Source organism: Bicyclus anynana, chromosome 7 (assembly GCF_947172395.1).
Source record: "Bicyclus anynana chromosome 7, ilBicAnyn1.1, whole genome shotgun sequence".
NCBI classification, from domain to species: Eukaryota; Metazoa; Arthropoda; class Insecta; order Lepidoptera; family Nymphalidae; genus Bicyclus; species Bicyclus anynana.
The window spans coordinates 8,932,985-8,946,740 of NC_069089.1; the positions used below are offsets into that span (position 1 = coordinate 8,932,985).

General features: G+C 36.0%; 2 protein-coding genes across 2 annotated transcripts in view; both read right to left on the bottom strand.

Annotated features, from left to right (window-relative positions):
- Nucleotides 1-12: 12 nt before the first annotated feature.
- On the bottom strand, nucleotides 13-5,847 carry LOC112047374 (protein odr-4 homolog). Its single transcript, XM_024084523.2, has 7 exons — nucleotides 5,629-5,847; nucleotides 5,359-5,554; nucleotides 4,001-4,350; nucleotides 3,093-3,269; nucleotides 2,073-2,280; nucleotides 873-1,049; nucleotides 13-515 (listed from the first exon to the last, which is right to left on the bottom strand). Exons 1-7 carry the CDS (start codon nucleotides 5,722-5,724, stop codon nucleotides 325-327), a joined length of 1,395 nt encoding a protein of 464 aa, XP_023940291.1. The 5' UTR covers nucleotides 5,725-5,847; the 3' UTR covers nucleotides 13-324.
- Nucleotides 5,848-6,958: 1,111 nt separating this feature from the next.
- The window catches only part of LOC112047465 (nuclear migration protein nudC), a 43,807-nt gene continuing 37,009 nt past the window's right edge, over nucleotides 6,959-13,756 (bottom strand). Inside the window, exons 5-8 of the mRNA XM_024084632.2 lie at nucleotides 11,792-11,980; nucleotides 11,631-11,703; nucleotides 8,637-8,766; nucleotides 6,959-7,202 (exon numbers count right to left, since the gene is read on the bottom strand). Of these exons, the coding sequence (XP_023940400.1) occupies nucleotides 7,151-7,202; nucleotides 8,637-8,766; nucleotides 11,631-11,703; nucleotides 11,792-11,980 (444 nt within the window). The 3' untranslated portion in view covers nucleotides 6,959-7,150. The remainder of the gene's footprint in view (nucleotides 7,203-8,636; nucleotides 8,767-11,630; nucleotides 11,704-11,791; nucleotides 11,981-13,756) is intronic.

The following is a 13,756-nucleotide window of genomic DNA, read 5'->3' on the forward strand; positions in this document are numbered from 1 at the left end:
ATAAAACAGATATTAATAAAAATAATTATTTAATTGTTGAATATTAAATTACACAGCATATAATCTGTACAAAACAGGTTCCTATTATTTTCATCACGATTTTAAAATTGATATAAGTATAAAGTATGAGTACCGTATTAATAGTCATATATGACTGTTTGCAACATAAAATAACAACAAAATAAGTCTTAAACATATAAATAATTCAGCTAATTCAAAGGTACACAAAATAAACTAATAATATAGATTTACTTTAGTCACAAAGTTCGTAAAGATTAGTTTAAACATTTTATGATAAATCAAATTAAAGCCATTCATAAATATTTAGGACCTAGAAAGTAGTCTACTAATACACACCGCAATGGAATCATAGTAGTGGATAAATATAGAAACTACGAGAACAAACATAGCAAAGCAAATGCCGGTAATGTACATAAACTGGCTCGCTTCTTGAGGCGTGGCTAAGAGTTCCTCGCTACTCGTATCTCGATCCAGAGCATCGAACTCCGAAGTATCTATAATCCAATAGAAACAATCATGTTATTAATTATACTAGAGTGATAAATAACCATTTATAAGTGAGAGCATGTCATAGCCAGGCCTTCAACATTTTATCACACTAATATTATAAAAGCGATAGTTTGTGTGAGTGTTGTTTGTTCCACTTTTACACTGCGGCTCCTAAGCTCATTTAGCTAAAATGAAATGGCAATAAGACTTTACTCTAGATTAACACATAGGCTACTTTTCATCCTGTAAAAATTCCCGTGGTATTTGTGAAAAACTGAATTCCACGCGAACGAAGTCGCATTACAGTTATATGCTTCTAAAACTCAATATCAATAGGGTTAAGATTTTATTATTTAAGTTACCTGCAGGTGTTTCAACGTCACAAATGACGTCACCCTCCGTGATCTGCAAATCCAATAGCTCTTTGACTGAGAGCAAAGCTTCAGCCGGTGCCTCGCCAGGGAATAGATAATCACATAGATACAGTGAGCCAACTGGTACTAGAACTCTTCTTGGAGGCTCATTAAAACACACTTTCTCTGTAATAAAAATTAAAGACACGTTTTTACAAACCTTAGTATCTTCAATGTTAAGGATGTTTTTCTAGTAGTTTACAATGGACAAGTTAGACGTTAACTGCAATCTCATGGACTGCTTCCATCTTATGTAAAGATGGAAGTAGTCTTACTCAAAGGTACAGGTTTATATTACCTATACTTCTGATGGTTTCTATGCAGCATCATACTGTAATGCTAAATCGCTTGGCTGTACGTATTTAGTGGTAGTTATGATGGTAACTAGCCATTGCCGAAACCTATCAGCAGACCAGAGCTGCTACGCTAGCTTTGACATGCTAGTTGATGAATAAACGAAATTGAGATTTTTTTTAAGGCGAGTTACCACCATATAGACATACCGCCAAACGATTTAGCGTTCCGGTATGATGTTGTGTAGAAACCAAAAGGGTTGTGGATATTCATCCTCCTCCTAACAAGTTAGCCCACTTACATCTTTAGATACAAAAAACATTTTAAGTATTACTTATTATTAGTATGTAGTCATATTTCTATGTATTTAAACAAATTATACATGTTTCTATGGGTATGGGTAATTTTTAATTTTAAGGATGGTATGTTATGTAAGTTAGTGTATAGTTGGCATTTATCTATATGTTACTATCTTTTAATTTGTAGGTATTTAGTATTTTGATCTGTAATCATAACTGGCTGACACCACCAGGGTTTCAGCTGAAAATCAGCGCCGGGCATTGCTTTTTTTGCGATGAACAGCTAATGCTGAGCTGTAAACCTTTTCTGTTTGGTGTCACAGACAGTCTCAAAATATCTAAGATAGGATGTACTGTTTGTGACACTAAAAATGAATAAACATATTTTCTTTCTTTCTTTTCTATCTTCGATTGCATCATTACTTACCAGGTGAGATTGTAGTCAAGGGCTAACTTGTAAATAATAAAAAGAAATGTGTGTAAGTTCAGCGATTAAACTTCTTCACAAATCTTTTGCTCAAAGCAACTTAAAACTTTCATATAGTATAAAAGTTACCTTCGGGCAGTAAATTGTCGTCGATCAATGCATCACAGTGCATTGTGAAACGAGAAGCCAAGGATCTGATGATGTCCTGCTTCACTGCAGCAATGGTTTCACTGACTGTGGCCTTTGGATACATGAACACACTTGATGATACAACACCACTAAAATGTATGCTGCCATCACATTCAAGGTATTCCACTGTTTCTGGTAGACTATTTTCCTAAAAGCATATGAATTGTTAAGACATTTCTAATCAACCATGCTAATCAACATGATCGCATGCAACAATAGAACAAAAAAATCATGTATGTTGAGATGTTTCTTTTTTTAAAAAAAAAAGAATATTTGTCATATCTTTTATAATATGACTAATATTCCCATTCCCCTCCAACTTCTTGGGAAAGACTTTGCTAGGAGTGGGTACGACAATAGACCAACGATGATGTGTCCAACTGCTCGGTGATGAGTCCAACCGCTCTTAACGTTGAGCATTTGAGGCTCTTTGTTGTTCAATTGTGTAGCCTATGTAGTAATCAGGACTCTTTGCAAACCTGTATTGGTGAAGGAATTTTAATTTATGCACAATCTGTACACAGAATGCCTAGCCTAGTTAAAAACTTTATGCATTGTCATGGGAAAAAAAAGGTTTATAAATTTTAAAATAACAAGTACTCAAAATTTTTCAATCAAAGCTGGTTCTTGCAATGCAGCACAACCAAAAACTATTTTGGATCGTGCCGCGTTGAAAGAACCAGCTCATAACTAAGGGTCCCGTATGGGTTTATAACTCGTTGGGCTTACTCCGACGTTGTATCACGTGAGCTTTGGCCATGTTTCATAGTCAAATAATTTGAATAAAATGAATAACACTCATGATGGTTTGAATTAAAAAAAAAAACTTGAAATATTGTATGTACGAGTACAATGTACATGACTTTTAATATGAGCTTATTATGTACCTACTTCTTTAGAGCAACACTCAAACTCAATGATCTTTTCAATATTTAAATAATTAAAGACTGAAATACTTACAAATGGAACAAATAAAGACACATGCATTGACTTGGGTGTGTCTTGTGCAGATTTGACACTGTTTTTGGGCTTTTTCTTTTTAATCAGTTGCTCCAAAGCCTCTGATCCATCCTTCAACTCACCATCAATAAACATTACACTTGATTCAATTGTTTTGTATGCAGATTCCAATATTTGCTGAAAATTTAGTTATTCATTATTTATTTTGATAATAGAGCACAACAATCAATAGTCCAGTGTTATTGTAATGTAATGTATTAGATCGTGGTCCACAGTTCAAGTCCTAGGTCATGCTTTAAAAGTGTTATTTCAATATATTCTTATTAGTAGTGATAGCAAGTTGGTATTATAACTCCTTGCCTTGTAGAGCACTTAAGCCATTTGGTATCAATCACTAACATTGAATAGTTAACATTATGAGTAAAACATTAACATCCTAAGCCTGCCTTTAGAGCAGTCATATAAAGCCATGGCCCTTGTAATATGTTCCTTTAAAGTGTTTGTCTGATTTTCCCTTTGAACAAAAGCCTTTTCCATAGTACCTGATCCCTTGCAAATTTAGTCCAGTTGCCTTTTCCTAGCCTGGCTCTACTGTATGCCAAAACTTTAAAATAAGCTGATAATGTTCATCAATAAAATCATCATCAGTAAATGGACATCTGCTGCTGGACTTATTAGACACTTTTTAATTTATACTGATATTATAAGGAGGTAAAGTTTGGGTTCAACCCCTGGCTGGACTGATTGAGATTTTCTTAATCGGTCCATGTCTGGCTGGTGGAAGGCTTCGGCTATGGCCAGCTAAAACCCTACCGGCAAGCAAATTGAGCTTTCTGGTATGAACGCAGGAACTTTATTAAAATAAGTAACATGATATTTAATTTTCTTAAAATAAAATTATTACAAACCTGAAACTGTTGTTTAACTGAGATTCCACTCTTTTTAACAATGACAGGGTAAACATCATCAAATTCATAGTAACAGTCTAGTCTCTGCCACTGTTGAGCTTTAGGCACAAACTTCCAATCAACATTCTTGATAGAGGTTGACTTTCCAACACCAACTTCAATACTTTTACATGTTAGTACCTTTGTATTAGTTGACATGTGTAATATAAGCCTTTCATTAGAATGAGGGTAGTTGGCATACATATATTGATTTACGCTGAGAGTTTTGTGTGTGTAATTTAATACTGATTTAACTTTGCTAAAGTAGTTAGGATCTTCAAAGATGTCTTCATCACTTGTAATGAAAATACCTGCAAAATTTGCATGAGAAAGATAAGAAAAATTAGGTATATTGGTTAATTATCAGGGGATGATCATGGTTAGTTAGGAATGTCAGATTTATATGGATTTAGAATAATATGCTAGCCAGCTATTTTAAAATATTCAATTGCTAAGTCAAATGCTTTATTTATTTACATTTTTTTATTTTATGATATAAATTAGCACAAAAGTACATTAGAAAAAGTGTCATCTAACTCTCTCTCCATCTCTTCCTCAGTTAAGCACTAAAAAGACATCAAAGGGTTGCATGTCTGGAATATGCCTATATTCAAAGTAGAAATGTGCCAAGAAAGGTATACAACACCTTAGTTATACACAATGTCAAACTTTGACAAAGTCTGAAGTTATAATAATATCTAATTATTATTATGAATTAATATTATTATTGCATAACAGCCTTAAGCATTTAGTGATAGGGCAATGTGATTTCAGATCACTAGGTCCTGATCTGAAGTCTATGAAATTTCTTTTCTTTTCTAGCTTTTCTCTTCCTACAGTGCAAATTCTTAGCTTAAACTTGGAACGTTAGTGATGCAATCCTGTGAGCCTGAGACCAAATTAGGCCAAATAATAAAAAAAATACATGTGCTAAGTGTAAACATAAACATCGCCTTGGATACACAGATTTTATAAAGATGTGTCACTAACAAATATGTTGAAACTGAGGCGAACAGAAGTAGCCTATTGCCTTTATTTCATTTAGTAGTATAGTAAATAACGAAAGTTATTTAGAAAAATAATATCTAAATGTTGAGTTGTGTTTTCAGGAAGTGTAAAAACTGTATATATTAACATGAATAAGTATTTAAGAGAGTAAACACAAAATTGTGCATGTGTCCATCATTGGAGTAGTTATTATATCACTTTTTGTGGGGAAGTAACATATCTAATAGTATAAAATCGTTGAATGTAGCTTAATTGTATAAATGTAGATTAATTCATTCAGAATGAAGGTTATAAAGGTAGTCATAACTCACCCTGAACAAACATTCCTCCAGGTAACATGCGAGTAACATGTTTGGCGTGGTCCGCTACCCATGCCTCGGATACACCCAATAAATTCCGAACGGCTTCTGGTTTTTCTGATACATAACTGGATTCTGAGCCTGTATCAGTGTTTTTCTCTTCTGGGGTCCGTGCTAAATGTATTATATTTTCACGTGCCTCTGTTACCTATGAATACCGTGTTTATTTACTATTAAATAAAAATAAATACTCAAATAAAATCAAGATAAAGTGCTGCTTACCTGGCCCAATATTAACCCCAAAACAAAGTTTTCCTGGGAGGCATATTGTTCCAAATATTGTAGACAATATTCAGGAGAATATACTGTTCTAACCATAACTGGAGTTTGTAGAAAATAATCATATACAAATCAAAACTGATAGTTATTTTATGTTTAGTTGTATTTATTTTAGTCGTGGCGACAAATCACAAAAATCAACTATCAAGGAAGCTGTCAACGTCAAGTGTCAACCACAAACGTCAAATAAAGGTGTCAACTGTCAACTCAAACTTCAATGTCAAATATTTGTCAGAGTGACATTGACAGACGTCATTGGGCGTTGAGCATAGATTAAATAGTTTTGTTGGTTGACAGAGTCCAAATTAAGTATGGTCTGAGGTCCACGGTAGCACCGAATAAACTTCAGATTCCTCCAAGGTCCCACGTAGTGAATAAATCAATCCGAGGAATTAGATCCCCAGAATCGTAATTCAGTGGACACTGGACATTTTATTTTTGTCTCCCATCGAATAGAGTTCATCAGGTGGTTGGTTATTAATGGTCTAAGGGTGGTCGCAGTAGGCACAAAACGTTTCCTTGTGAGTTAGATCAACAAGACAGGAACTTTTGAGTTTTGACAAGGTCTGACGACAATGATCAATCTATGACAATGATGCGTTAAGATACTATCATCATTATATTTTAACCGTGGGTGGTTAGGGCCAGGCCTTCCTGGCCTTATTTCCACGAAATTGGAATTACGCGGATGAAACCGCGAGGTTCTGTCAGTTTGTTAAAGAGAAGTTACATAAGTTTTATATGAAGGTTTTCGAAACGAAAATGCCACTATACCCGTCCGAGAACAGGATCAGAACCCAACTCCATGGGCAGCATTTGGGAAACTTTGCGATATTTTTCGACCAAGTCTTCGAACAGTGCGTATTGCCAGTGACGACCTATGGTTCCGAGACTTGGTCGCTAAGTATGAGCCTCGTAAGAGCTCAGTGTGATCGAATCAGAAATGAGAAGATCCGCTGACAGAAGAACTATAGATACCGATATAGGTTAACGAGTCGCCAAGCTAAAGTGGCAATGGACGGGGCATAGCTATAGTTCGAAGAGCCAATGAGTTCGTTGGGGTCCCGAGGTGGCGGAATGGCGACCCCGCACTAGAAATCGCAGAGTTGGTCGACCCTTGCAAGTGTACTGACAATATCAAACGAGTCAGGAATTCTCTGGATGCAGGCGGCACAGGATAGTGATGTTTGGAAGTCCCTACAAAAGGCCTACATTCTGCAGTGGGCGTCTATCGGCTGTTATAACGATGCTGAAGGGTTTCAATAAAACAGGATTTTTATATTTCAACATAATTTTTATTGAAATTATACATTTAGTGAAAACAATTTATTTGCTAGACACTAAATTAAAAATCATAGTGTGCCTGTAGATGCAGTTTAAATTGTTAAAATCATCCACACAAAAATAATGGCTTAATAGAAGTCTGATTCTGTGACAATAAGTAGCACTTAATATTTTTCATCTCTTAATTGAATTTGCATTGCGAGAAATCCATTTCTGGGTGCTGTTCCATAAACCTGTGAAAATAGATAATTTTTAGAATACATTTCCATCACTCTCATAAAGCTATTAATCATTCAAGTCCCTTGGTAGGTGCTCGACTTTTATAATCTGTGCAATATACAATAGTATATCGCTTCCTTATTGAACTAAATGAATTTTTTGAATGTTTCGAGCTGCTACTCCTACTACATTTCAATCTACTCTAACCCTCAGTAGACATCAGGTTCTACGAACTACTAGGTTGTAGGCAATGATGTTAAATACTGTTAGATGTGTTAGTAGGTCATGAAAAATGAGGCGCTCAAAAGAGGAAATTTCCACATCTCTATGTTAGTTGTGGTCAACAACGAACGTTATTTAAACAAATAATACCTAAATATCGTTGACAATGTCGAGTTGTGTGTTCAGGAAGTGTAAAAACTATATATTCATAAATAAATAGTTTTCAACGCTCAGTTTTATAGCCAATTATTCGGATTACTTTTTGCGGTGATTTTGTAGGGACGTAACCGATCTTTAGTACAAAAATATCATTGGTTGTCTGTAATACACACGAGTAAATTAAACAAAACTATTTCGTTCAGTGTACCCACAATGGTAATAAAATGTATAATATTATAATCTTATGCAATTGGTTTTAAGACAACATTTTGCGGAAAAGTTTCCTATCCAAAGTTCCTGTCCAAGGCTGTTTTATTGAAAAAACAGGTTTTGTGTAGGAATCCGTTTTCGTTGAGCAATTCATCGATTTTTCGGAACATATAAATTTATTGCCTTAACGTATTATTGTTATTTGTTCGGTAGCGTTCACTTCCGTTCGACATTTCTGTAATATGATATACAAGGAGTATTATCAAATAATAATCATTCCTACTTAAAATTTGCGTACATTACCGTAATGCGACGAAAATACTTTTTACTTTTATAATTTTCATGTATACCAGTGGCGAAGGATGGAATTTTGACGAAGGTAAGCCGTCCTCTGCGTGATCGAATCAGAAATGAGGAGATCCGCAGAAGAATTAAAGTCACTGATATAGCTCAGCGAGTCGCGAAGCTGAATGGACGTTAGGGTCCCAAGGTGCTGGAATGACGACCCCGCACCGGAAAGCGCAGTGTTGGTCGACCCCCCACTAGGTGGAGCGAGGATATCAAGCGGGTTGCAGGGAGCCGCTGGATGCTCGCGGCTCGAGACCGTTTTGTTTGGAAATCCACGCAAGAGGCCTATGTCCACCAGTGGACGTCCATCGGCTGTTAATGATGAAGCCGTCCCAATGAAAAGGAAATTCATACGGTTTAATACAAATTTCGGTTTCACACACATTCATTCAAATAATGAATATGTATGTACGAATTTTTAAAAGGTAACCCGCCGGGAATTGGCCTTTATAGAGTCTTCGCCACTGGTAGGTACCTAAAGGAACCGTGTGAATGATGGGATTACTTACTTTTGAAGTACATTTTGCTTCTTTTCTTCGTCACTAGTGGGCAAACCCATTTCTTTCTGCCTTTGGTCATACATCATTTTTTCCACTAAACCTCTGGTTTCACCATCCAAGTCCGATAGTTTCGAGGGTTCTAAAAGTAAAAACATTTGTCATATTAATATTATAAGTATATTATGTATGTATTTAAATGGAGTTTAATATTAAAAAAAAAAAAAACAATAACTGGCGCCACATGGCTAGGCGCTATGAAGCGATGTTTGTTACTGTCAAACTAATATTGACATTGCATTGATAGAATTAAATCGAAAATAAAGACGGCCCGGGATTCGAACCCTGGACCTCATGACCCAAAACCACGGAGACTAACCCCTGAACCAACGAAGCAATTCTGGCATGTAACTCAATGACTGTCAATGGCGTCATTACATTGTATAAAATGACGTCGCTTCAGTATGTTTGCCTATACCTTTTAAACTATTCAACGGATTTTAATGCAGTTTTCAGCAATAGATACAGGAAGAGAAAGGAGGAAGATTATAAAAAGATATATTCTGTATTATCATAATCATCATAACAGCCCATATTCGGCTCACTATTGAGCACGAGTCTCCTCTCAAAATTGATGAGACCTTAGTCCACCACGCTGGCCAAATGCGGATTGGCAGACTTCACATACATACAGAATTAATAAAATTCTCAGGTATGCACAGGTTTCCTCACGATTTTTTTTCCTTCACCGTTTGAGTCACGTGATATTTAATGTCACGCCGAAAAGTTGGAGGTGCATGCCCCGGATCGGGTTCGAGCCTACGCCCTCCAAATCGAAGGCATAGATCACATCCACTCTCTTAAGACTTATCATAATATTATTTATTTATTTATTTATTATTCTACAAAAACCACATTTTAATTAAGCCTAACCATAGTGCAACACAAACAAAAATAATAGTGCAACGCGAACAAAAATAATTAACAAACAAAAGAGAAGAAAAACCAAGAACAATCATTAGCGGGTAGTTAAATAAATATCGTAAAAGTGTGAGTGAACCGCTGCTACATAGGCTGTCCCAAAAAGTATTCCTTTAGTTTCCCGCTTATGTTCGTTCGTAAATGTTATATTAAACGACACATAAAAGATTTTTGACCGTATTAGTATTTATATAGCATTATATTAATTAAGTTTTCTACAGTGATTTCTCGTCCTAACTCCTTTCTTACTTCATCTCTTTCTATTTTGAAACGTGGTCAGCAAAATATGGTATGTTCGGCGTCGTCGTTGGGGTCACTGTAGAAAACTTAATTAATATAATGCTCGAATCAAGTGAGAACTGGGACCTATACTAAAGCCATATTCAAGGAGTACTGTTTACTAAGAAACAAATTGAAAATGAGGGTATAAATCGCTAGTCATTTCACACCTAATAATGATTATTTTTAACTTGGTCTTAAATTAATGAAAATAAATTTGATTAATAAGCCTAAAACAATTAAATATAGTTAATATATTTTGAATAATATTTTAAATAACAACAATACATAATTTAAAATAAAATAGTTATGAAATGACTTGCGTGTTCTACCTTTATTTCTAATTTGTTTGTTAGTAAACAGTACTCCTCAAGAATGGCTTTAGTATAATAAGAAGTTTCCTGGAAAGCATAATGAAAATAAAGGAGAAAGATGAAAAGATACTCGGAAAGTAAGAAAAGACTGCGACGTTGGTGGTAGACCGAATGGCAGGTACACCAGCGTTCTTAAGGTAGGAGGGGTTTTTAGCCGTTAGGAGTCTGGCACTACCCAAACGGGTGTCCATGAGGATTTTCCCCCTACAGGAAAAAAAAAAGTATTTATATAGCACCTGTGCTATGCTGGGGCAGATCGCTAGTTAATTATAAAGCTTTTATTATTTTCCCACCCGGACTACGAGTGGGAATTTTATAAAAACTTGTACATGTTATACGCGTCTGGTCGACCTTGACGGGCAACAAACTAGGACGCGTATGGGAAATCCGGACGGAAGGCAATCGTGTCATTTATACATCTGGCATGTAATTACGTTAAATCTGCCATCTGAGTTTTGATCAACTAGCCATTTAGATAATTTTTGTTAACTTTGTACGTAACTAATAAATATTCATCGGAAAAATAACTAGCAGATGCCCCGCGGTTTTCTATGTTTCACAATATGGCATCGAAATACATTTAGCCAGTCATCAAGTAATCTTAATATATAAATGCGAAAGGTCATTATTCATCACGAAATCTCGAAAACAGCTTGATTTACATAGCTGAAATTTGGCAGGGAGGTGGGTTACCAGTTAGTAGGTATCCACTAAGAGTTGATTTTTAGAGCCGGCTTAAAGAGGTCTAAGGGCGAACGAAGTCGCGGGCGTCCGCTAGTCATTTATAACAAATAATTTGCCCCATTAGGGTAAAAGTGGTCCAAAAAACTCGCATCATCCGTCGTTGGCAGTGCATGGCATAGCATGGCCATGATATACCATTTTAGAATCCTCACAAAAAGCTCTTGAATTTGATACCCATATTGCAATATTAGAAAAAAAATATTTCTAATATTGCAATATATCTCTCTATCGTCGAGTTTATAGCGTCTCACAGTCTACTTTTTTTTTTAGTTTCATCTATCTAAGAACACTTGGGTTATTGAGACAAATCTAACGATATTCTAATTACGTAAATCCGTTCAGTGGTTTGGAAGATATGAGGTACCTAATAAAGAATATTACATACATACATACATACAAACATACATACAAGATACGCGCGAAAAACATAACCCTTCTTGCAGTCGGGTAAAAACAACCTATAACACTCACAAGCAACGTCGCTTTCTAAATTGATAAATGAATTTTCAAAATCGATACAGTAGATCTAGAGATTACCCCTATAACACCACAAACTTTGGCTCTTTATAAAATTAGTAAGATACAGTTTGTTACGCGTACATAATGTAGTTAATCATTATTATGTTACCTGGATTAATTTTTCTAGTAGAGATTTCTGGATCAGATGTAACGAGTCTTCCCCACCAGTTCATCTTGTTCACCTGGTGACGAAAATAATGTATAACAACGATTGAAATAACTTTTTTATTTACAGCACTTCAGTAGTATACAAATAAATCCTTTAAGTACCTTCTCCAAATTGACTAGTAAATTGCGACCATCCTGCAGCACCCACGTGGACTCCTCGACTTTGACGTCCGCGTCCAATTCTCCGTCGATGATGAAGGGTTGCCCTTTTATGCCCACTTTGAGATGGCGTTTGTTAATGATAATAGTCAGATCGCGCGGGCGAAGCACCTGTCGCAGAGGAACTCGCAACTGTGTAATAGGAAATAAGATTCATTATTTACTGCTGTATAACCAAAATGTCTATAACATAATATTGTAAGAAAAGAGTAGTCTGATAAGGATTTCCGACGGCCTCCGTGGCGCAGTGGTATGCGCGGCGGATTTACAAAACGGAGGTCCTGGGTTCGATCCCCGGCTGGGCAGATTGAGATTTTCTTATTTAGGTCTGGCTGGTGGGAGGCTTCGGCCGTGGCTAGTTACCACCCTACCGGCAAAGACGTACCGCCAAACGATTTAGCGTTCCGTTACGTTGCTGTGTAGAAACCGAAAGGGGTGTGGATTTTCATCCTCCTCCTAGCAAGTTAGCCCGCATCATCTTAGACTGCATCATCACTTACCATCAGGTGAGATTGTAGTCAAGGGCTAACTTGTAAAGAATAAAATAATAAAAAAAAGGATACGACTACACAGTGGGGTCATCTCCTCCCGAGAGTGACGGGGGTGGGCGGTACGGGCCTCGAGGCTTGGCCTCCTTGTCCGAGTAAGTGTTCATACACGAGCGGCAACTCTATCGACTGCAGTCAGCGGTAGAAGCTGCCGCTCGTGTAAATGAACACTAACACGCGGGGAAACTTGCTCCCCCGGTGATTTCTTCTAGCCCCTTCCGGGGCTGAGGCATCTTGGCCTTGGAATATGAGAGACTGAGTATGAGATTTTTTTTAATAATACAAAAATAAACGGTGAAGGAAAACATCGTGAGGAAACCTGCATACATGAGAATTTTGTTAATTCCTTAGGTAAAGTCTGCCAATCCGCATTGGTCCAGCGTGATGGACTAAAGCCACCTAAGGCCTAACTTACCCCTCTCGCGAGGGAACTCGTGCTTCACAGTAAGCCTAATATGGGTTGTTAGTGATGACGAAAGATGATACTAGTACTATAAAAGAATTTTACAATTTCCACATAACTACATTTCGAGTTCCAATTTCATAAGAAGATCAACAGACATTTATAAAGGTCATTCATGGAATCTTTAAAACTTTAGACAAAGGTTAATGAACGTAAACTCATACCGTACGAGTTGCATACTACTTAATCAAAAATATGCATTACAGTACCAGGTAGTGAATATCACAAATCGAGTCTTAGAAATGTTATAGGTATCTACATAAACACTACCGGGTACGTCAGGCAGGAAGACTAATTTCGAGGAACGCATCAATAATGACGTCATCAGATTCAGTAATTTGATTAATTATTGGAATTCAGATTATTCAGATATGGAAAAGGTGTAAAAAATGTTAATAATAAATAATTGACTTATTTAATTATACTCAGCGACAGCAATCAACCGCACTTGAAAAAAGCGCTCTATGTGCGCTTCACATCGAGAAATGTTGACTTTAGGGTAGTTTACAGTTGACACATATCAAATTGAATATGTGTTATGAACTGTCAACATGTTACATGGAATAAGGATCCAAAATGTATCAATTAATTAATAATAGTTAAGGATTTCTTATAACTTAATATAAATATCACGTATTTTTTCAAAATTACAAAGTTTGCAAAATAAATTAATTATTCCTTGTACATGAGGATATATCAAAAACTAAGGCTTCTGTTAAGATTTCATTATGGAAATTATATGAAAATATAATTACAGCCTTAAAACATAGTTTTTTTTAAGATAGAGGATCGGATACAACGATAACCTAAAACAATCGCCGCGTTGTAGTAGCCTCTGCGTAACGCAAAATGGACGAATCTATACTAATATTATAAAGCTGAAGAGTTTGTTTGTTT

Coding starts and splice junctions, on each gene's coding strand:
- LOC112047374 (XM_024084523.2), bottom strand. CDS start 5,724: ATGGTTAGAACAGTATATTCTCCTGAATATTGTCTACAATATTTGGAA. Junction 1,050..2,072: donor CGACAATTTACTGCCCGAAG/GTAACTTTTATA, acceptor TTTTTATTACAG/AGAAAGTGTGTTTTAATGAG. Junction 516..872: donor TGACGTTGAAACACCTGCAG/GTAACTTAAATA, acceptor ATTGGATTATAG/ATACTTCGGAGTTCGATGCT.